The 24,982-nt window shown below is 39.0% G+C and overlaps 1 protein-coding gene across 3 annotated transcripts in view; it reads right to left on the reverse strand.

The window, feature by feature from the left end:
- Window positions 1-4,837: 4,837 nt before the first annotated feature.
- The window catches only part of chst6 (carbohydrate sulfotransferase 6), a 67,067-nt gene continuing 46,922 nt past the window's right edge, over window positions 4,838-24,982 (reverse strand). The window contains exons 2-7 of one of the 3 annotated variants that reach the window (XR_008962647.1): window positions 22,189-22,733; window positions 19,424-19,464; window positions 18,961-19,338; window positions 5,814-5,879; window positions 5,531-5,725; window positions 4,838-5,443 (exon numbers count right to left, since the gene is read on the reverse strand). Coding sequence is in view for 1 of the 3 variants with exons in the window: in XM_057329553.1 (XP_057185536.1) it covers window positions 18,520-18,666; window positions 18,961-19,338; window positions 19,424-19,464; window positions 22,189-22,453 (831 nt within the window). In the remaining 2 variants the exon portion in view is untranslated. Of the gene's footprint in view, window positions 5,444-5,530; window positions 5,726-5,813; window positions 5,880-14,686; window positions 18,667-18,960; window positions 19,339-19,423; window positions 19,465-22,188; window positions 22,734-24,982 lie in introns of those variants that run through there. The other 2 variants (XR_008962648.1, XM_057329553.1) reach the window with 2 other exon arrangements.

Below are 24,982 nucleotides of genomic sequence, written 5' to 3' on the forward strand. Positions count from 1 at the left end.
CGACATCCCTGCATTGTGATGTTAAGTGTGAGCCCTACTTTTGTGAAATGTTCCAATAGTATGAAGTTGTCAAAACCAGAGGCATTATGGGCTATCCATGTGTAGTTTTTATAACGGGGTTGTCTGAAATGTCTAAGGAGTCGTTCAACACAATCCGTACCCTCCGCTGTGAATTCCTCACCAGAAAATGTAATTGCGCACACAAAATTTGGCACATGCTTCCCATCTTGGTAACGTGTTTCAAAATCATAAAATATGTATTTCACACCAGGGGCCGCAATGGTTATCGGTTGTATGAAACACTGATGCGTGCCATCAGCAATCAAAACATCAATCACAATGGACGCAACAAGATGCAGGGCATTTGTGTGGTTTAGGGTCTGTGCCGCTAATGTGATAACGTCTATTGCATTTTGGACAATATTTGGTCACAGCACATTGTGAAAACTGTTGACCTAGTGGCGGTTTCTTAGGGCATATCATAACTCAACTCAACTCAACTTTATTTATATAGCGCTTTTACAATTTTCATTGTTACAAAGCAGCTGCACATGAGACACATTGACTACAAGCAAAACAATCAAAGTTGTACCTGCAAAAACAAGAAAAGGTTGAAAACACAGAAGACAGACACACCCACACACAAAACACTCCACACACACAACACGCACACACAGACACACACACACACACACACACACACACACACACACACACACACACACGTACGTACACAGACAAGTACGCACACACACACACGCTCAGTGAGAGCACACATTTAGGATAAAGGAGAGAGAAGCACAGGTCAAATATAACAGATAATAAATTCCTATATGCAATATTAATTAAGTAAAACTTTAAGATTCTAAAGCAGCCCCCCCGGTCAGGCAGATAGTGCAAAAACAGTATGCAAACGGTGGCGAGGAACCCAAAACTCTAATCGAGAAAAAAAACCTCAGGAGAACCCAGGCCCAACCAGGGGATTCCAGTTCCCCTCTGGCAAAAGCTGCTGCCTCTGCACAAGCTCCAGAGAACTTGCACAACAAGGCTAAATAAAATAAATAAACTTAATAATAAAATAAATTATAGTTTAAGATTATCATTAATAATCTAATAGCATTTGAAGTTTTGTGGTGAAGACATGTCAAGAGACCGCGTCCTTCTTTATCCAGCTCTATCATCTCAGCTCTTGTCAGGTCCCCACTTCCCATTCTCCGCTCTACCATCAGGTCAGGCCATGAACTGCATCCTGCTCGCTGTGGTAACCTTGGAACAATGAGACAAGACTGGCTGAGAGTAGAGTACTGTTCTGTACTCTTTGATGCAACAAGTACATCAGTTGTGTTTTTGGTTCCGGTTGATCTAACTAATGCAGCCTAAACCCTCTGAAGATTTATATTATGGAAGAGTAGTGTATGCAAGATTAAAAAGATGCGTCTTTAGTCTAGATTTAAACTGACAGAGTGTGTCTGCCTCCCGGACAGTGCAGGGAAGACTATTCCAAAGTTTAGGCGCTAGATAGGAAAAGGATCTACCACCTGCACTTGATTTTGAAATTCTAGGTATTACCAACTGACAGGACGCCTGAGAGCGTAATGCACGTGAAGGACTGTAATACAAAAGGAGTTCATTCAAGTACTGAGGAGCTAAACCATGTAAGGCTTTATAGGTAATAAGCAAGATTTTAAAGTTAACGCGATGCTTTATAGGTAACCAGTGCAAGGTTGACAGAACCGGGCTAATATGTTCATACTTTTTTGTACGTGTAAGAACTCGAGCTGCCGCGTTTTGGACCAATTGGAGTTTTTGTAATAAGCCTGCAGGGCAACCACCTAACAGTGCATTACAGTAATCTAGTCTTGATGTCATGAATGCATGAATTAACTTCTCTGCATCTGACATTGACAGCATATGACGTAGTTTAGATATATTCTTAAAATGGAAAAACGCAATTTTACAGGTGTTGGCGACGTGGCTCTCAAATGACAGATTACTATCGAATAGAACGCCAAGATTCTTTGCTGACGACGAGGGTTTTATGGAACATCCGTCAATAGTTAAACAGTATTCTTGGTTGTTACTTATAGCAGTTTTCGGTCCAATAAGTAACACTTCCGTTTTGTCCGAGTTCAGTAATAAAAAGTTGTTACTCATCCAGTTTTTTATATCGACTATGCATTCCATTATTCGATGGAACTGCTGTGTTTCATGAGGCTTCGAGGAAATATAAAGTTGAGTATCATCAGCATAACAGTGAAAGCTAACTCCGTGTCGCTTTATTATATCTCCTAGAGGTAGCATGTATAATGCGAAGAGCAGAGGCCCTAAGACTGAGCCCTGTGGTACACCGTACTGGACTTGCGATTTGCGTGACACCTCATTGTTTATTGCTACAAATTGAAAACGGTCGGATAAATAAGATTTAAACCATTTCAAAGCTATTCCCTTAATGCCGACATAATTTTCGAGTCTATGTAGGAGTGTGCTGTGGTCAATGGTATCGAATGCAGCACTAAGGTCTAGCAGCACCAATAACGAGATACAACCTCGGTCAGACGCCAATAGCAGATCATTTGTAACTCTGATCAAAGCAGTCTCTGTACTGTGACATGCTCTAAATCCAGACTGGAATTCTTCATTGATGTCATTCCTTTGGAGGAAGGAGCATAATTGAGTTGAAACTACTTTTTCCAGAACTTTAGATATGAAAGGTAGATTCGATATAGGCCTGTAGTTCCTTAGTTCTCTAGGGTCGAGTTGGGGTTTTTTGACAAGGGGCCTTATAACAGCCACCTTATATGCTTTAGGCACATGTCCTAATGTCAGAGATGAGTTAATAATACCAAGAAGAGGATCTATAATTTCTGGGAGCATCTCTTTCAGTAGATTTGTAGGTATAGGGTCTAGTATGCATGTTGTTGATTTAGATGATCTAATAATTTTAGACAGCTCATCTTGATCTACGGTATAAAATAATTGCATTTTCTCCTTAAGGGCGCTGTAGTTAGTTTGTTCAGCGGGTTTCACTTCTGATTGCATTGTTATAATTTTTTCTCTAATATCTTGGATTTTATATGTGAAGTAGTTCATAAATTCATCACTGCTATGCTGATATACAGGATCAGAAGTCACTGACGATTTATTTTTTGTTAATTTAGCCACCGTGTTAAATAAAAACCTAGGGTTGTGCTGGTTTTCTTCTATTAGTGATGAAAAGTAGGCGGATCTAGAAGTTATTAGGGCTTTCCTGTATTTTCGAATACTATCCTTCCATGCTGTACGAAATACCTCTAATTTAGTTTTCTTAAAGTTGCGCTCCATTTTTCGGGCCGCTTTCTTTAGAGCCTGAGTGTGTTCATTATACCACGGTGTGGGGCCAACAATAGTTGGATCTGCAGTACCAAAGACAATCATTACATTGTCTTTTTTTCACAGCATGTCTGAAACATTCAGGACCATTACAGATGTCACACACATATTTGCAACTATGGTCTCTATGGAACGTGTAACCCCTGTAACAAAAATCACAAATGTACGGCGTGCCTATGAATGCTTTCAAATTCTTAATCATAAAATAATGACCATCATGCAGGTACAAAAACACTGTTCTGGAATGTGGAGCATCTTTTGTGTTGTACTTTTCCAACATACCAGTGTCTGACCTGTGGAAGACTACTATTTTAATGTATGACATGCTTTCAAACTTTGCTATGTCATTAAAGCCAATCATATCCTGATCTGAGTACCCAGCAGACTTCTGCAATGCTGATGCTAATGGTATTAACTCTGTGTGGGGTGTTTGGGGGTTCAGGAAATGAGCTATGCAAATAGCAAAACACAGATTGTTTGAAATAAATTTTGAAATATTAACAGGGCAGAAAAGATTCATCCTGTTTCTCGCAATCACCTCGTTATGCGCTGTGTTGCGGAGTTTTCTATATGAACCCCCTTGTCTACACATCGCTATAGATACATTTAATTCCAAACTATCATCAACACACACGTTGGAGTTACTCTGCATTATCTTTTCGATTTGATCTTCAAGAACCTCCACATTATAGTTATTGCTAGGTGACAAAATTGTATTAACATCTGATGTCAGACTAGAGGCCCGCAATGTGATGTTAATTAAGCCGCCATCACCAGCCAACTGTCTGGAAAATGACACTATTTCAGACAATGCTTCATGTAAAAATACAACATAGTCTGCCATATCATTAGTTGTTATCGATCGTAGATTTAAAACCCTATGTATCTCCAAGCTGTTAAACTTACTTCTAGGGACCACTGTGTGCCCACCTACGACATCACCATCTCTCACTAAACGTTGCGTTTCGCTAGGGCTTAGACATACTGGTGAATCATTTATCTGGTTTGACTGAACACCTAAATCATCCATTACATCCATTTCAGTATCATCATCATTAGGTCTTAAACAAGCAGGTGGTACAGGTGTATTATCTGTCTGGTCATCTAAACCACGGCCAACCTGATGATGGTTTAAAACATTGTCTTCTAACACCAAAGCAGGTTCTGGCTGCACATCCGACATTGAACGAACTGTACTTATTAAAGCTATAAGGGACGCGCGTGTTGATGTCGGCCTATGCATACCCCTAACGGCGTAAATTAAACCCTGTAATGTGTCTGAAACACTTTGTGGGGGACGTAAAACACCATCAGTGTGATATCTACATCTTCTTGCTACAGAATCACTCTCAGAAGAATCTGACCCCCGACAACGTTTTGGGGCCATTTTAATAATATTTGTTTAAAATAAAACAACAAAACAATCAAGGCTATGTGGTAACTAACTTTTTTTTAATTAAAATAAAAAATAAAAACAATACAACCAAATGCTATGTGCTAACTAATAGAAACACTTTTTTTTATTATTAAAAATAATGCCAACCACCAAATGAAACAAAAGCGACGTATATCAATAAACAGCAAATTGCTATAAATAAAAGTATTTACTCACCAGATCTTCATCTGGCCATGTTGATAATTTCCATAAACAAAACAACACTTTGAGACTGATTGTCAAGAACGTCCTTTACAGCGCTTCGAATCAGCCGTTGTCTCGCTAGGCTTTCTCTGATGCCGACAGAGTTTTTGGAAATATTAGCGGTTTTCAAACAACTTTCTGTCCCTGCGGCGATCCTCGTGATCCCTTTGTCGTTCCACTCGATCACTTTGTCGCTCGTCTCTTGCGATCCTCAATTCTGTGCTAATCTGAGCCAAGTGTCCGCACATCTCCGCGTTGCCCCATCGTTTCTTAAGACATCCTCCTCCGGGGTTGACGTATGGCTCGTACCAGATTCTAACCTATACACCTCTTGGTTAGCTGCTAGCACCGCAGGGTCAGCCTGTGTAAAATCGGCCGCTTCCCACGCTTCAACTAAATTATCATCCCAAACATCGTTGTCGTTTACAATATCCTCTGAAATAAAATAATAAATATAAATATGTGTTAGACAAGAGATAAATCACTGCTCATATGTTTACACGTTTTAATCTTTAGACTCACCAGATCGTATGGCTATGTCGTGTCTTGGTTGCTCCGTCTGGGGTGGACGCTCTCTGTTTTGACCATTGGCCTCCGCATGTACTTGGGCAAATGTCACATTTGTAGTTCTAACCGACGCTGAAACAGATGGATTCACCGAATCTCTGGGTATGCCTACCAAGGTCGGTATGTTAGCTACCAGATTCGACAAAGAACCTATAAAGTACAAACATTTTTTTTAACAGTTACTTTGCAAGTGGTTTTTAACCAAACATGTAAACAACCAATAATCATAATACAATACCTAGCGCTTTGTTGCCATCACCAATCACACTCTGCGAATTTTCTCCGTTTTGTATTTCTTCCGAAACTATTGGTAAAAAGCGTATAATGTTTATTACGCGATTTTGAATAAGTACCACACACGCACACACACACACACACACACACATGCCTACTTACCTATGGTTCTTCTTCTACTTCCACAACTTGTGGTTTGCGGGTTTGGGCTGTTAAATCGTTGTATCGAACCCGTTGATAAAATTTAAAAAATGTGTAACCAGTGTATCATTTTTAATAGTGCTATGGCATATATAAATATATAACATAAGTAGATACACATACCGCCTGCTTGGTTTAGGTCACTAATTTCTTCTACAATCCAAGAATATCTGGGGTCGTTCAAAGCACCTGTATCCTTACACAACCTGTTTAAACATCGCACCACCACCATGATAAACTTACACATACTGATTTTTGTTTTGTATTTGTTTTAAAGACAAATCGAAAATCACTTACATTTAAAATAGCTTGCTAGAAGTATGGGAGTTTTTCAAACACCAAGGAGATGAATCCTCCCTCTGGTAGGAAGTGGTCTCTGTAGCGCATCCCCCGCTTGAGGAAGTAGCGCTTACCCAGTGGCCTTACGGTACCAGGCAGCTTCTCGCTGTTAGAGAAACAAGGCCGCCGCCTGTGAGGCCGAAGGCAGGGGCCTTCCCACCTTTCAAATAAAGCTCTGGGACCCCCTACCTACCCACTGGTAGGTTACAATTTCGCTGTAGCGCTCACGGCTGACACGCCCAGGCCAGTCACCGTCGCTTCGCTAGAGATTGTGACAGGGCACAGTGTTGTGGCGTTTTCCATAGGAACCCCATCTGTCTGCTCGACACAACGTCGAGAGACCGACAGAAAGGGAACGTCTTGGTTACGGATGTAACCTCAATTACATCCGTAAGGCCATAGACGACCAGGGGGTCAGGGTGCGCCGGCAGAGGGGCGTAATGACCATACGCCGCCTGCCAGTGTGCCACGCTCTCTAGGGGACCCGACTCTGTAGCCAGTGTTGGAGCGGTCGCATGTGCATCAACCCGAGGGGGACCACCCCTGCCGAGGATGCCATGTGTCCCAGGAGCCTCTGAAATTGTTTCAGGGGGACCGCTGGCTGCCTGAAGTGCCTCAGGCAGTCTAACACTGACTGGGCGCACTCTGAAGTCAGTCGCGCTGTCATGGAGACAGAGTCGAGTTCCAAACCGAGAAATGAGATGCTCTGCGCAGGGGAGAGCTTGCTCTTTTCCCAGTTGACCTGTAGCCCCAACCAATCTAGGTGCACCAGGTCCCTGTGTGTACACAACAGGACGGGAGGTCCCCCGGGGAGGAAATCGGCTCTGCTGTTTTTCCTGCCTGGCGATTGCACAGCTCAACGCACTGTCTGACTGAGAGTGCTGAGGGCTGGTGTTTATACTCGACATTGCGTTTTGCCGTGACGCAATGTCGAGTTGCCGTCCACCGTCGTGCCGAGGGTGGGAGCGGCTGTGATAACCCAGAGAGAGAGGAAGCTCTTTTTGTGAGTAAATGGGCACTAGCCCCCCGGAGGGGGCCAGCAGATGGTGAGATGGGGCAGGAACCGTCCCTATCCGACCCATCGGTGGAGTCTCACCATCTGCTTGGAGCCGCGCTCAGACCCCAGGTACCACGTATCCAGCCGCGAGCGCTGGGGGCGGTGCAGTGCACTGCAACCCAATGCTCGCGGCGGCCCGGAAGAGCATGGTTGACATCTCAACGTCCGCTTCTTCCTGGGCTGGACCCCCCGAAGGAGGGAGCTCCGAGGAATCATCGGGGTCGGATGCCAAAAGGTCGCCCTCTGATGCTGTAATCAGCATCTCATCCTCGTCACGCACCTCCGAGTACATGGCCGAGGAATAAGACGGGGTAGGATTTCCTGTTGTCAGACGAGCGAGACAGGGCGTGAACGGTCCGTGAGCCTGCGGCTTAACGTTCACAGTGATCCCCATATCACCCCCGGTACTAACCGAAGCGGGTGGCAGGGACGTAGCCACTGTCGTCACGGATCGGGTAGCAGACGAGGTGGTGGCTGCCTCCATAAAGAACACAGCCACCCATGACCGCAACGTCTGGATTACCATCCGCCCGCAGTGCGGGCAGGACATATCCACAAAGGCTGCCTCAGTGTGCCGGAGACCCAAACACCTGAGACAGACATCGTGTCCGTCCCCTTCCTCAATGAGTGCGTTGCACCCAAGAGAACAGCGGGCCATGCCACGCTGGAGAAATTTGCTCTTTTAGAAGGAAATTATCTCGGACACTTCCGGAACTGCCGAGACGCCCAGGGGAGAGTCGCTGCAGGAAGGGACCGTCCGCTGCACCACGTCGTAGAATCCAGCAGGAATTGATTGCTAAGATTGCAGAGTAGCTCATCAGATGCGTAGGCTCTGAAGAACAAAAGGTGAATGAATGAGCACGCCAGCTTCCCTCTTATACCCGGACATCCGGGGAGGAGTCCGGCATGCAAATTTCATTCGCCAATTTTCATTGAACTTTTCTAAATACTCAGAAGATGATAGGTTCTCAGGACAAACCCCAATCTGTCGGTTCGACACAACGTCGAGAGACCGACAGAAAGGGAACCACAGTATAACCATGATACAGTAATTAACGTATACATTTTATTGATTAACAGGTTTTTGAGGTTTTGTATATTCACAGGGTGAGGGGCTTTTTGTTTTTATCCTTATTTCATTTTTTAAAGTTTTAAAACTAACCCATTGTTTAACACCTGTAATAAACAAAAATGGACAACCAGTCTACTAAACTGTCTCTACCAAACTGCAAAGGCCGTTATCATATTGCTGTTACACAACATCGTAGACCCCCAGACATCCTCTTAGACAGAAGACATTCAGACATATGGGGCATCAAGGAACTACTTGCTTTTAATCAAATACAAATGATACAAAAAATACTTTTGTTAAAATGAACCATCCCCATAACTCTTAAACATTACAACCATTTGACTTTAATATATGTGACCCTGGACAATAAACCAGTCTTAAGGGTCAATTTTTCGAAATTGAGATTTTTACATCATCTGAAAGATGAAGAAATAAGCTTTCTATCGATATGTGGTTTGTTAGGATAGGACACTATCTGGCGGAACAACAACTATTTACAAAGCTGGAATCTGAGGGTGCAAAAAAATCAAAATATTGAGGAAATCGCCTTTGAAGTTGTTAATCTGAGGCACTGTAGCAGGCCATCCACTCACAAAAATAAAGTTTTTATACATATACAGTAGGAAATTTATAAAATATCTTCATGGAACATGATCTTTACTTAATATCCTAATGATTTTTGGCAAAAAGAAAAATCGTAAATTTTTACCCATACCATGTATTTTTGCCGATTACTAAAAATGTTCACATGCTACTTAAGACTGGTTTTGTTGTCCAGGGTCACATATGGAAAACACCCATCCATACAGAAGGGGTTCATGACGTGGTAAAACCATAAATGAAACTCTTATTCACTAAAACTTTGTCAGAGCATTTTTGCTACATGTTTAACAACATATGGTTAAACTTTATCCGTCAAAGAACATATCTTTGAATCAAATGTTGTTTCATACCACAATGATAAAATACTGACCCAAACACAATAATCATTTTGTCAGATAAAAAAAATCTTAAACATGGAGCCAACTTTACTCTTAGAAGAAAACCTCACATACGTAAACATTTACTTTAAATCTCTCATTTAAAAACACACCCGTCAGGTTTTCACATTACGGTGTGAAAACCTACTGTTTTCACATTACGGTGTGAAAACAGTAGGTTGTCAGGACATCAGGGTGTCAGGCCATGGGTTAGATAGACAACTACCGGGGGTACAACAACACAGCCATAAAATATAAACTGTCAAACAAGACTGACAGATCATAAAAAAACCCAGCCTAATTTGATTGACTGGTCAAATGACTTGCCTGGGATTGTATGGGGACAGTCACACTTTGATAAGATTGCAGACCTCAAGTCTCAATTCACTCATTTGCATGATAAAAGCAAAGGACACAGCACACTCTTAGAAGAAAAAAAACACATACATATTATTTTATCTCTCTCTAATTCACAAATACAACAGTCTTTCACAAATTAGACTATAGTAAAATCAAACACACCTTTTTGATTAGGGAGTGATGGGGGGGAGGGGGTTGGGGGGGTAGTTAGCCTCACTGAAGGAAGGGTTGGGGCAGAGGAGACCCAACAACAGTCATAAAACATAAATGTCATCAAGATTGACAGGCCATAAAAGTCTCCATTTGAGTGACTGGTTGACAGAACTTTGACAGGGGGTCATAAATCAATCAAACTTTTGACACAAGGTATATGATTATACTACTGTCACTATTGCTTTGTTAGAGATCACTTGATATGTCCTGATAATGTGTAACCTAACGTTACCCGTCTAACCAAATTCACAGAAGGCTCCAACTAAGTTTACTACGCGAACTGCTACCCAATCATAGCAGTGGGCGTTTACTTCCAAGTCTTCATTGCGGCACGACCATTAAAACAGAGCGTTTGTCGAGACTGCCTCAAAACCCAGGTAGAAAATAGCCTATTACTTATTGATTTTGATGTTTTCGAAGGACAAAATTATAAAATAGTAAAAATTCCAGTTCAGGACACCTTTAACAACCCCTTAACTGTCACCCCACTTTTTTGAGGGTGGAGCTTAAAGGTGATTTCAACTTTTAAATTAGTGTAACTCTGGAATGCTTTGGTCCAGAGACCTAATCTTGGTCTTGTTTTAAAGAAGAGATTCTATACTTTATTGCAAAAATAATAATTATAGCAGTTGAATTGTGTATTAAAAAAAATAAAAAATAAAAATAAACATTGTTTTGTTTTACTAAAACATCTTTTAAAAAATTATCATCAAAAAAACGCCAGAAAATTAAAGACATACTTCTAATCAAGTTTTGTTTCAAATTTCAAGCTGATATCACAAAAAATGTGGTTTCTGGGATCATTTGAATCGAAACACCAACAACTGCCACTAGGTGTCATATAGGCTCCAATGGTTTACTGCATACAAATTACAAATGAATAAGTTTCATCATTATTTATAAGGACATTCTTGGAGCTTTCCAATGATATAGAAGTTTTTTAGATTTATTTTTTAATTTACAATAAAATATGATTATGAATATGTAATTTTTATGATGGTACCAAATGGGCCCAGTGACATTTGAGAATTTTTTTACTCAAGCTTTTACTAAGTGATTTCTATTGCAAAACAATTCTGAAATATAAAATCTACATTCTTAGAGCTTTCCAATGATATACTGTATAGTTTGTCAGGATTAAAATGGAATTATAGTGCATAACTTCAGTGTTCCACTGAAACGGTGACATTTAGCAGCATTTAATAGTTTTTATGCTCACTCTTGTTATAAATGAATAAATTACTACTCCTACATAATTTATTTTTGTAAAACACTGGTCAAATGTGTATTCTAGAGTCTTAGACCTTTCCAATGATATATAGTTTGTCATGATTAGATAAGATTTAGTTGTGAAAATTGAAGTAAACCTAGGTGTTCCAATATTGGAACAGTGACAGTAAAAGGGTTAAACATAATAATGAGATGGGTCCATAGTTTTGTAAAGTCTAGTTAACTGAGGTTGTGCAGGGCAAATAGGGCACCCCTCTGTTATAAATCGTTTTAATTACTTTATGACTAACATAACATCATTTTAATGTCAAATTCTTAAATGTAAATCTAAGAGACAGTTTAATGCAGCTCACAGGCCATGAATCCATGAATGGTATATCTGCAAGGTATCATCTTAATTTAGCATTTACATTTTGCCAGAGATCTCAACGTCAGACATGAAATAACTACCTAAACGCAGTTTGTCCCTTCACGCGTCCCGTAGTTCGGTTGTTTTAACTTTGTTTATTAGTTAGCAGAATGTTTTCATTTTTTATTTACATGGATGGATTTAACAGTGTTTGCGTATTATTTACAAGAACCGCTTATGGCCACAGAACGGGAAATATTAGAAATAAACTCTATATTACCTGTTTTTATTCAGAGATGTCTGCAGAACACAACACTTTTCATAACACGTTTTTTGTAAAAGCAAAGAAAGTGTAACAACAACATCAGCTAGTAGACTCTACTGCATCTACCTGTCGATGAAACAATCTGTCGTCTTCAGTGAGCGGACACAGACTGTGAGGCGCGAGCGTCAAATGGAAGTGGAATCATATAGCGGTGTATTCAGAGACAGTTTTTCGCGGGGATGTGAATCCTCTCTACTCTACTTCGGCTACCGTTCAACTTCGCCTACCAAAGGCGGGCGCCAGCCACGTCGGTCCGCGAGTTTCAAAGGAGAAATAACTGAAATAAAACCGGAGGGTGGCGGCCTGGCGGGTGATGGTGACAGGTATGCTCTGGATTCTCTGCCTAAAGATCAAGGTGTGGTGCCATGGGTGTAAAGAATCATTATTTCCTAAATGCTGTTCTTTCGCGTTATGTCTCTCAGTTTTTGGTTTTCTTTAAGCACGGCACTGCGATTGCGCTTGTCAGCCATTAGAACAAGCGTCTTAATGAGCAGACAGGTTTCAACTGCGGTAAACGTAACGGATAGAATCCACATATGACCAATCAGGAAACGCCAACATGACTGACTGAACGATTAGCCAATTAAACGACATCGTTCCTTACATAAGGCAGTGCTATTGAACATTGGTAGGCCAATGCACAAAGTTTAAATGAAAAATAAAATGACTGGCATATAACTAAACAAATCAAATTAACGACAGCAGGCGGGCCCCCTGAAGGGCGGGGCCCCTGGGCTGGAGCCCAGTCAAGGCCAATGGTAAGTCCGGCCTTGTGTACAGCTGCTTTGTAACAATGAAAATTGTAAAAGCGCTATATAAATAAAGTTGAGTTGAGTTGAGTTAATCTGAGGCTCTGTAGCAGGCCATCCACTCACAAAAATAAAGTTTTTATACATATACAGTAGGAAATATATAAAATATCTTCATGGAACATGATCTTTACTTAATATCCTAATGATTTTTGGCAAAAAGAAAAATCGTAAATTTTTACCCATACCATGTATTTTTGCCGATTACTAAAAATGTTCACATGCTACTTAAGACTGGTTTTGTTGTCCAGGGTCACATATGGAAAACACCCATCCATACAGAAGGGGTTCATGACGTGGTAAAACCATAAATGAAACTCTTATTCACTAAAACTTTGTCAGAGCATTTTTGCTACATGTTTAACAACATATGGTTAAACTTTATCCGTCAAAGAACATATCTTTGAATCAAATGTTGTTTCATACCACAATGATAAAATACTGACCCAAACACAATAATCATTTTGTCAGATAAAAAAAATCTTAAACATGGAGCCAACTTTACTCTTAGAAGAAAACCTCACATACGTAAACATTTACTTTAAATCTCTCATTTAAAAACACACCCGTCAGGTTTTCACATTACGGTGTGAAAACCTACTGTTTTCACATTACGGTGTGAAAACAGTAGGTTGTCAGGACATCAGGGTGTCAGGCCATGGGTTAGATAGACAACTACCGGGGGTACAACAACACAGCCATAAAATATAAACTGTCAAACAAGACTGACAGATCATAAAAAAACCCAGCCTAATTTGATTGACTGGTCAAATGACTTGCCTGGGATTGTATGGGGACAGTCACACTTTGATAAGATTGCAGACCTCAAGTCTCAATTCACTCATTTGCATGATAAAAGCAAAGGACACAGCACACTCTTAGAAGAAAAAAAACACATACATATTATTTTATCTCTCTCTAATTCACAAATACAACAGTCTTTCACAAATTAGACTATAGTAAAATCAAACACACCTTTTTGATTAGGGAGTGATGGGGGGGAGGGGGTTGGGGGGGTAGTTAGCCTCACTGAAGGAAGGGTTGGGGCAGAGGAGACCCAACAACAGTCATAAAACATAAATGTCATCAAGATTGACAGGCCATAAAAGTCTCCATTTGAGTGACTGGTTGACAGAACTTTGACAGGGGGTCATAAATCAATCAAACTTTTGACACAAGGTATATGATTATACTACTGTCACTATTGCTTTGTTAGAGATCACTTGATATGTCCTGATAATGTGTAACCTAACGTTACCCGTCTAACCAAATTCACAGAAGGCTCCAACTAAGTTTACTACGCGAACTGCTACCCAATCATAGCAGTGGGCGTTTACTTCCAAGTCTTCATTGCGGCACGACCATTAAAACAGAGCGTTTGTCGAGACTGCCTCAAAACCCAGGTAGAAAATAGCCTATTACTTATTGATTTTGATGTTTTCGAAGGACAAAATTATAAAATAGTAAAAATTCCAGTTCAGGACACCTTTAACAACCCCTTAACTGTCACCCCACTTTTTTGAGGGTGGAGCTTAAAGGTGATTTCAACTTTTAAATTAGTGTAACTCTGGAATGCTTTGGTCCAGAGACCTAATCTTGGTCTTGTTTTAAAGAAGAGATTCTATACTTTATTGCAAAAATAATAATTATAGCAGTTGAATTGTGTATTAAAAAAAATAAAAAATAAAAATAAACATTGTTTTGTTTTACTAAAACATCTTTTAAAAAATTATCATCAAAAAAACGCCAGAAAATTAAAGACATACTTCTAATCAAGTTTTGTTTCAAATTTCAAGCTGATATCACAAAAAATGTGGTTTCTGGGATTATTTGAATCGTTACACCAACAACTGCCACTAGGTGTCATATAGGCTCCAATGGTTTACTGCATACAAATTACAAATGAATAAGTTTCATCATTATTTATAAGGACATTCTTGGAGCTTTCCAATGATATAGAAGTTTTTTAGATTTATTTTTTAATTTACAATAAAATATGATTATGAATATGTAATTTTTATGATGGTACCAAATGGGCCCAGTGACATTTGAGAATTTTTTTACTCAAGCTTTTACTAAGTGATTTCTATTGCAAAACAATTCTGAAATATAAAATCTACATTCTTAGAGCTTTCCAATGATATACTGTATAGTTTGTCAGGATTAAAATGGAATTATAGTGCATAACTTCAGTGTTCCACTGAAACGGTGACATTTAGCAGCATTTAATAGTTTTTATGCTCACTCTTGTTATAAATGAATAAATTACTACTCCTACATAATTTATTTTTGTAAAACACTGGTCAAATGTGTATTCTAGAGTCTTAGACCTTTCCAATGATATATAGTTTGTCATGATTAGATAAGATTTAGTTGTGAAAATTGAAGTAAACCTAGGTGTTCCAATATTGGAACAGTGACAGTAAAAGGGTTAAAACATCTTAATGCATTTACAAATTAAACCAGCATACATACATATATACACGTTAATATATAAATGATACAGTATGTGAGTCCCATTGGACTGATCCCCATTGGCAGTGAAGGTAAAAACAACAGCTCTCATTATCTCACTCCTTCACAGTGTCATCAGGCTATTATGGAATTCCAAACCTGACAAAATTAAAAATAAATAAATACAAAAATCAATCCATGAAGAAATGTAAAAAAGCAAAAATAAATGAGTATTTATACTTTTATTTCGTCATTTATGTGTAATTATATATTTTTTCCACGTTTATTTTTTTTTTCATTTATTTATTTATACATTGGGCTGCACGATAATTTATCGCGATACCGCTAAATCCTATTGAAATCAAGCTGGCTGCGATATGAAATGTGTCGATATTTTTTTATGTGTAGCTTGTCCGTGAAGCACGGCTCTGGGATCAGTAGGAAATGCTGCTCGATCTAAAAGCAGTGCGAGTTTGAGTCGCTTATAATGTGCATTTGAAAAAGCAACACCCTTCAAACATGATCATTATAAATATACTGTATTATCATAAAAATACCCGATGAGGCTTGAGTAACAGTGATAAAAAGATGTCCATAGGCATTTCCTAGATTCTTGAACGTGTTATGGTCTTCTTCTGCAGTGCGTATTTGGAGTTTCCTCACGAGAGTGCCCTCTGGCTTTCGGATGCAGCAGCATTTTCCCGTACTTCACTCAAAAGCTGTGCATAAATCACGTGATATTTATCGTCGGTTTATCGCGACAGCCCTAATTTATGTATTTTCACATTTATTCATGGATATATGTATTTATTCCTACATTTACTTATTTCTACATTAATTTATTTATATATTTCTTTGTTTGTATGCTAATGGTTTGGGGCGTGTTTCACCTCAGACATAGTAATCGATCTCAGAGCGGCGGTGCTGAAGCTTTGAGGCCACAATGACACCTTGCAGGGGCGTGCAAGCTTTTCAAAAGTGCGGGGGATGGATGTGGTTTGTTTGTTAACAATAAAAACGATGAATACAATGACAGAAGGGTACAAAAGGTATAACATACAAGATATAAAAAGCTTCCCATTTAAATGAGTGATACTAGAAAAGTATAAAAACACACTCGGTGGTAAGCTTGATAGTGACATGGGTCTGACAGGACTGTGACTGAGACTGCTAAATTTTTAAAGAGCAGGTTTCAAGGTTTTTGTAAGTGTCCTAATGTTGTATTAGAGTCCCCAACAACATGTTCAAATGCATCATAGGTAAAAAAACGGTGCTATTTTCTTAAAATAAGCATTTAGTATCTATCCATTCCTCAAAGATCCCTAAACGATTCCTCCAAAGCTGTTCAAATGTTCCGCTTCTCTAAGCTCCTCCCAACCGCGAGTCCAGTGTGCTCCGATTGGCCAACTGGCCCAATCAGTTGTGATTGGTCTTTCTTCATACACTGCGTGTCAGAAACGAAACGCCCATTACCACAGTTCTTATCTCAGGAAGGTTTTTGTAAACAAAGACGCTGTGTGTAAAAATGGCATCAGTATTACCATATCACAAGATTTTATCTTCATAAACTTATCTTCATAAACCATTCAGACTATTGTTTTCTGTTGATCTTTTTTCATCATAGCTGTGGGAGAGCAACAACGGCTCTATCCAAAAGTTGATCATTACTTTGATTATACAGAGAGGAGTAACTGAGCAAGTTAGTGAGAGCTTCCAAACATAATGCACACACCTTCACATAATAAAATGATATAGTGCTGTAGTCCGTTTTTAAAATAATGACAAGCAAACCGTTTTGTTTGAAGGGGATCGTGACCACAGTTAAACTTTGCACACTTGACAAAACCATAATGTGAGACACATTAGCAAAGTGCTACCGTGACTAAACGATAAAGGGTTACAGTTTGTACAATACTACGACATGTAGAACGACAACAGTCTACAATAACCTCCACATTATTAGGTAAGAGTTGGATTATTAAAACTGTAACACTGTTAATTTATACGTTGTTTACCTGGAAACCTACAGCTGTACTAAATATACAACACGGACTAGCACAATTACTTTAACGTATATTGTAAGCACTCAATTTAACATGTACACATAACGTATTTATCATACTTACAGCTTGTGGTTCTGAGACGCTTGTTAGTCCAAATTAAGTTGGTATTGACTTATCTTTAAGGGTCTAGCGGCTGGCAAATCCCGCGTTGAACTCGCCAAAATTTGAGAAGCAGTCGGCGGTAAAATGACGAGCACATTACACAAGGTTGGAATTGTACTGCAGTGGTATATCATGGAGGAAAAAAAATTAGCCACTGATCCTTCACATCGTCATCCTTTGGCAGCGCAAAAACAAAGTACATTTGCGTTCACAGCACAAAACACAGCGTCCCCTCGACATGTTGTATACGCAACACTACCTGAAGTGCTAGTGGACAAGTCAGAGTGTTCCTGTTTCGCGGGAAGGCGGGCATTGTGCTGATGCATTACACTGTGATGTATCGATGTTACACTCAAAAGATTCGAAAGCCTAACGATTTGTTTGGGCGGTTCGGAGTCGACTCCTTACTTTGGAAGCCAATATCTTAATTTATCATGGACTTTTTGGAATAACAACTTTGCAGATCGTCAAAATTGAAGGAAAGCTACGTTACATATTGAAATGCCGGTAATTTTATGAGATTCATGAAACCTGCTCTTTAAGTAAATTGCTTACTTGCGCCTTGAAAAGGGGAGATTTTTTTTTTTTAAACGCCCACACAAAGCTTTTTCTATGGTGGTATAAATAATGTAACAATTTACTGTTTTTAAACATTAAAATAATATACACTTTTCTTTCATAGTTCTTCAACAGGTATGCAAACAATGACACCATTTCTCACTTTTTTCTCCTCGACAGGTACAATCAAACACAACAGGTACTGTAAGTATCCGCAAAAGTATTCAGCTAATCAACAAACAATGCTCAAAATATCAAAATCAATTGCACTGGCAATAAACCCATAAATACACTGCTTAACAATGACAATTTGTCCCTCCTCCTCGTCAATTCCCTGCCTTCTTCATCAAAGTTACTTTATACATTGCATGCCTCGTACATAACCGAATTTAGCTAGCTGCTGAACAATATCCCAATTAGCATTAGTCTAAAAAACGAAATATAATACAGAAAACACTCGACATGTCAACAAAACATAAACAGAACATCTTCCCAAACACATATCAAGCTTATTTAAAAACCTCAAAAGCATAAACACTCATTCAAAGTACCTGAAAAAGGGAGATGTAAATAACCATAACCATAAGTTCCCGCCTCCTCAGCACGAGCCAATCATCAGCCGGTCACACTCAAAGCCGGTGTCATGTTTGAGAGGGAGGGGAGAGGAGGCAGCCGCAGCAAACACAGACACAGAGCGGGAAAAGTGTGGGTGTTTTATCCCCCACGGGTGCGACGCCCCTGACACCTTGTGGTGTGACCAAACGAAGCAAGGTTGACGAAGTTGCATAGAGAAGGCAATCAACTCATTTAATATCACCCTAACTGTATGTGGATAGGGTTACCACACATAGCCTACACATTCTTTATTAGGGACATGGCCGTAAAACATTATCCGGATCCCTTTCTGACCTCTAATCAGGCATAGAAGGAAGTATACCTACACCTGCCAACACATTTTTTTTCCTAATAATTAATACACAGATTTGATGAAAGTGGGCCTGTCTGGCATTTAAACGCTATCATTATTTCTGTTCCTCACCTCTTTGGCATCTTGTATTTTGCTTAGGAAGGTCTGTAGTTCAAGAGTCTCCAGGAATAGTGCGCGACACACTGCCTGGTAATGCTCTGGTGCTAACACTGAATTCGCCAGTCTGCTGGCACAAAGCATCATCACCTGGTGGACAGTATGAATGCCATGCACCATGCCCTCTTCCTCCTCTTCATCCTCCTCCTCATGGCCACTGTAGCCTTCGTCTTTAGCTGAATTACTGGCACAATGTTTGGCCTCGCTGCTGTCTTTATTGCCAACCATAAACTCAATCAGATTCTCAAGCTGTGGACTTAATTCCCGCTCTTCACTGTCATCCAGTCCCCAGTCCAGAGCATGATAGATGGCCACACCGATGGACTGAACCAGCTGTACACATGTATGATGAAAGAATTGGGTGTGTTAGTTGCATAAAGACTGCAGTAATGAAAACAGTAGTCAGTAGTAGTCTCACCTTATTCTCAGACACAGACACAGGGTTAGCATCACTGTCATCTAGACAAAGAAGGGCAAGATCATCAGTAAAACACTGGGGAATAAAATCTTTTTCACACATAAACACTAATTAAGTAATTAGCAGAATTAAACAAAAAATGTATAAGTAACCAATGCAAAAAATGAGAAAAGTACATTTGACTTACCAAATTTGAAATGCCAGGGGACACTTTATAGGGAGACATATTTTATATCTTAAACCAAACACTGTAAAAAACAGGACACAATGTAGCCTACTATATTAATTTCAAGAAATTTTCAGTATTGTTTTTTCGCAGCTGTTTCACATCTATTTTGAATTTTGCACTGCATTGCATTGTATTTAACAATCAACGGAAATGTCCATAAAATTAATGGATAATGTCCTGGCAGAAAATTGCCAGTAGCCTACATTTTCTGTTTTTTTCTCCTTTCTTTTTTCAGAAAATTCCACTATATTTAGATATGAAATTTGCATATTGGAGGCTATTGCGGGTACAAAGTATGTAAAAATCTTCTACATTTCGAACTGGAACTCCTTTATAATTCACTCCCCTATTTCTAACCTTTAGAGGAGAAGTTAACTAGCGGAGAACATTTCCTAACGTTTTTCTTTACTTCATACATTGTTTACATTGATGCATGATGTGTTGACCACTTAATAAGCTTAAAATATTAATGATTTTCTCTTGAAAACGTGTTGTTTTGCTTCAAAAGATCAGTTTTAACCCTGTGGAGTTGTTTCCCTTTCACTAAGCCAAAACAAGAGGGATTTAAAATATTAAATATTGAACCCAATACATTTTATATGGGTTAATAAACTATGAGGTGAAATCCCTTTAAGGGACAAAGCTGTGTGTGTTTTTGCTCTTGGCAGTGAATGCACCCACATGACCTTAGAAGCTACTCAACTGTGGCACAGAACAGAAACACATCTTATTTCCTTCCTGGTTAGAAGAAACTGAAAATCGACCCTGTTCAACTAATATCCCTCTTCCTGAACCAGCAGCCTGTGAGTGGACTGCAGAGCACAGCGGGATTGCTATTATTGTGTAATTTCTAGGCACATTTAGATGTTTTTTACATGTATTGAGCACTGTTTTTCACCACAGTTATAAATGCACTTGATAAAATACCTAAAAAGTATTGAGAAGTATTCATAGGAACATTAGTACATAGATGGGTTGATCTGAAATCATAGTCAATAAGAATAATTACATATAAGTAGGTTTATGATGATAATTTGATTATTTGAAGAAGAATTGATGATTGAATGACACAATCTGTACTTGTAACCAATGATTGTTCATATAAATGCACTTAATGTCACTTTATCAATGTTTAAAGCACATTTGAGCACAATGTAACAAGGTAAAATCCAGTGATGTTTTTAGAGGCCTAGAGTTTGAAGCCTGTTCTGTTCTCTCTAAAACCAGGGGATTTTCCACTGTTTACAAGTAACCATGATTACGCACGGATGCCACACCGTCTCGCATGGAGACCATGGCTTGTTTGGTGGTCTCGTGTAGTAATCATTGTATGCAAATTATTTTAAAAATGATGTAATAACCAGCATACCACCATTAGATACGTACCTTGTTACCTGGGACTTATTGGTGGCAGACAATTAACAATTGGTTAATAAAAATAAGAGATAACGGGAAAATACCTGATTGGTTTTGGAGAGGACCACCTTTCAGAAGTTTTACTATAACTGTAGACTGAAAACACTTGGTTTTTAGATGACTTTGAACATCTCACTTTGTTTGGCTCGAGCAAATAAAGTTAACTCCTCAACATCCGGACCTTCTCTGAGAGATTTTTTGAACTACAAGACTGAAATTTTTCCGAAGAGATCTGCCTGATTCTACTGAACTACTCTGAAAATCAACTACTGCTCAAGTCATGTCACCTTATTTATATTAGGGCTTTTTACAATACAGATTGTTTAAAAACAGCTGAAGATTGTTTTGTTAAGTAAAGTTTGTTAATGATGGAAGTGCCTTTTAAAACCAATGGCCCCATTAAAACACAAAGCTAGGAAGAGCCAGTATATTAATTAATATAACTCTGTTGTTGGCTCAAGAAAGGAAGTCATATACACCTATAGCATGAAGGGGGACTATTCCTTTCAGGGAATCACATATATAATATATAAGTTAAACAGATTTTTTACCATTTTGATTAGCACATTTCAAGTCATCATTTTGGAATGTCCTACATTTTAATAAAATATTAAATATACCTTTATTTAATATGTGAAAATGATCAAATATTCGAATCAGAATTTTCTGTTTTTCTTTTTAAAAAAGCTGATGCCTTATATTGTGAGTTCAGATAGGGGTAAAAACACTCAGATATTAGCCTAAACAAATAAGTGAACTTATCACAACGCCGTTTAAAGCACAAAAGCTGCATCAAAGCAACATAAGGCATTCATGAATATTGCCAAGCCATAATGCATCAAATGGGAAGCGAATGGAACTACAAATCAATACACAAAATAGCCTACCATTAGCCTACAAAATATCGAAACGATAGGGTTGAATCAGTCAGATAACACAGAGATGCATAAACGCTTCAGTATTAGATTATTGTCACGTTTATACTGAAGCGAAGCTAAATACTTACCTAAAAACTATTACACACACAACTTTTCGTCGGTCCAAAAGAAATACTCCTACATTTTAAAATATAAATAATACACTCATACTTTAAAGTTTTTAAGAAATGTGTAAATCTCACCAGTGCGCTTTAGATGTGCGGTAATAGTGCCGTCTCGGTGCAGGATTATTGCGGACAGGTCTGGGATCAGGAACTGAACAACAGTGTTCGGGCGCGGCGGCTTCAACTCCCTGCAGCACTGGTAACACACAGCCCATGCCTGCTCCTCATTAATGGGCTGCTCATAACACTTCAGCACCTCCACCAGAGACAGCTCCCTCATCTCCCCTCTTTCTGAGTCCCCGGAGTCTCCGTCCTCACCGTTTCTGTTGGCTGATCTGGCCATGACGAGGCCTGTCCTGAGACCAGATGATGATGCTGCTGTTTATACGCTCATAGCGCGAGTGAAGCGTCTGCAGTCAGTGATGGGCAGAGGAGCGAAGGCGGACCGGCTGCTTTGATGGCTCCATTGTAGCGCAAGATGGGGAAAAAATACACAAACTTCACAGCAACTGCGTTTGCTAAATGTGTGTGACATACCCCATGTGTGTTTAGCTGTGGTGCTGCATCATGTCTGTACACATCCAGCATCCTCTTCAAAGTGATCTGCGAGCTCCTCCCACGTCCTGGACCAATAAAAACATGTCAGCGAAACTAAAATAACCTACTATGACATGCAAAAATACGCGTATTGTTGTTTCAACCGTCTTCCGATTAATTGCAATGTGAGAATGCAAATTGTTTTCATTAGTACACTGTAAAAAAAACGTAATTTTACAGAATTTTCCTGTTTTATTTGACAGTTTTTTTCTGTATTTTTGAAAAACAGGAAAAAATGTCTAATTACAGAAATAAACTGTGAATTTGTTTTATTTTACGGATTTTCCCTGTATTTTGGAAATACGGGGAAAAAATGTCAAATTACAGAAATAGACTGCGAATTTGTTTTATTTTACAGATTTTTTCCGTATATTTAAAATATGGTTAAAAATGTTAAAAATTGTCAAATTTCAGAAATAGACAGAAACGTGACATTGTTTATTTAAAAAGGTATCTGTATATAATTGAATATAAAGTGTATAAAGTCCTTTAGACAGGAAAAAAATGAAAATATTCGTGTGATTTTACATCAAGTGCAGAGACATGTTCCTGTCCGTTTTGTTTAGTTGTTTCACTGGAACGAATAGTTTCTATGATAGCGTGATAGATTGAGGCACTAGTGAAGATTGTGCCCAGGAGCCAGAGCCACTGATAAAAGCAGCATGATTAAAAAAACAACACAAGGCTGTCTCTTATTAAACACAAACGAACGAAATGAATGCTCTGCTGTTCAAATAGAAATGCGTCCACGACGCAATATGTTTTAAAAGTACATCGACTGCGTGTTGGCGTAAAAGAGCTGGTGAGTTAGTTTTCTATCCGAAAGAATCAGTTCGTGCATCAGAATCAGACATCACTACTGTGACTGACCAATCTAGTTCCGCTTGTTAAAGTAGTTCTGCTGCATTCAGTGTTTTGTTACGCATTTATTCTCATAATATAGTATGATAACATCATATAATACATTCTTTCTTTTAGTAGCCTACGCACATATTTACATGACAGTTATGAAGATTTTATATCTTAGAAATTTTAGAATTCGCGCAAGTTCTGCTTATACAGAAACCGGGCTTGAATGTACATACCACACTTGATTTAAACATATAATCTTTGTGACTATATCTGAAAGCTATACTTATATTGGAGTTTAATACGTTTTTAAGAATGTCACTATGCAGGCGTTGTAATGAGCTCAACTTTAATCCATCGCCTCAGTAACAGCATATTTTAACTTTTAGGCCAATTTATATTTGTCAGAATTTGTCAATAAAGTCTAAAAATGTCTACTATTCGTCAACGGCTAATTTGGCAAGTAAGTTAGGTAATGCTATGGGCCTCATGTATGAGTTTGAACACTTGAACACCTGCGAACACACCAAATATCTTATCAAATTACGACAGGAACTGCACGTACACCACACACACTTTTGTAGAGAGGTTTGGTTAAGAACGCTGGGTTGTTTATCATTATCACACTAAACCATGAGTTCATTTTTAATAAAACCAAGGTTAAATCATGTATCGTCCGAAAGCCCCTGGAAAGGTGTCAAGATAAAAAGCACTTGATATACGTATGTGTTATTGCACATGATATACGTATGTGTTATTGCACATGATATACGTATGTGTTATTGAGACGTCCGAAAGCCCCCGGAAAGGTGTCAAGATAAAAAGCACATGATATACGTATGTGTTATTGAGAGCGCTCCCTACAATTAAATCTAATATGGTAGGCCGGAGATCTTAATATGGTAGGCCGGAAATATAACTGTAGCAAGTGCAGGATGAAATATAACTGTAACGAGGCATAAGGGGATGGACTAATAAAAATAAGTGATGTCATGTAAAAACTGGTTGGTAGAAGATGAGGTCAGGTAAAACCTGATTGGTTTGAACTGTGATAACAACTTGAGAACAATGTATAAAAGATGGAGTCAGACATGTATTGTTGGGCATCTACAGATGAACTCTGTGTGTCTCACTTTGCTTGCTCGAGCAAATAAAGATTGAAACCTCTGGAAACCTGGCTCTCTGGTCTTCGTGAATTCTTTCAACATTGGCTGACCGACTTTTCGCCACGACACGTCTGCTCCCAAATGTGGTCAATATTAATACATTAAAAAATGTAATGCTAGAACTTACACATATTAATATTATTATATAAATAAATATGCATCTTACCTGCTTCGCCTCTCCAAAACTGGCGGTTAGGCTGAGGTGAGGCGATGTCCTATCACGTGCGCAGCTGCTCTACTTTGTGCTTAGAAGGTGTATC

This window comes from Triplophysa rosa, linkage group LG3 (genome assembly GCF_024868665.1).
Source record: "Triplophysa rosa linkage group LG3, Trosa_1v2, whole genome shotgun sequence".
Taxonomy (NCBI): domain Eukaryota; kingdom Metazoa; phylum Chordata; class Actinopteri; order Cypriniformes; family Nemacheilidae; genus Triplophysa; species Triplophysa rosa.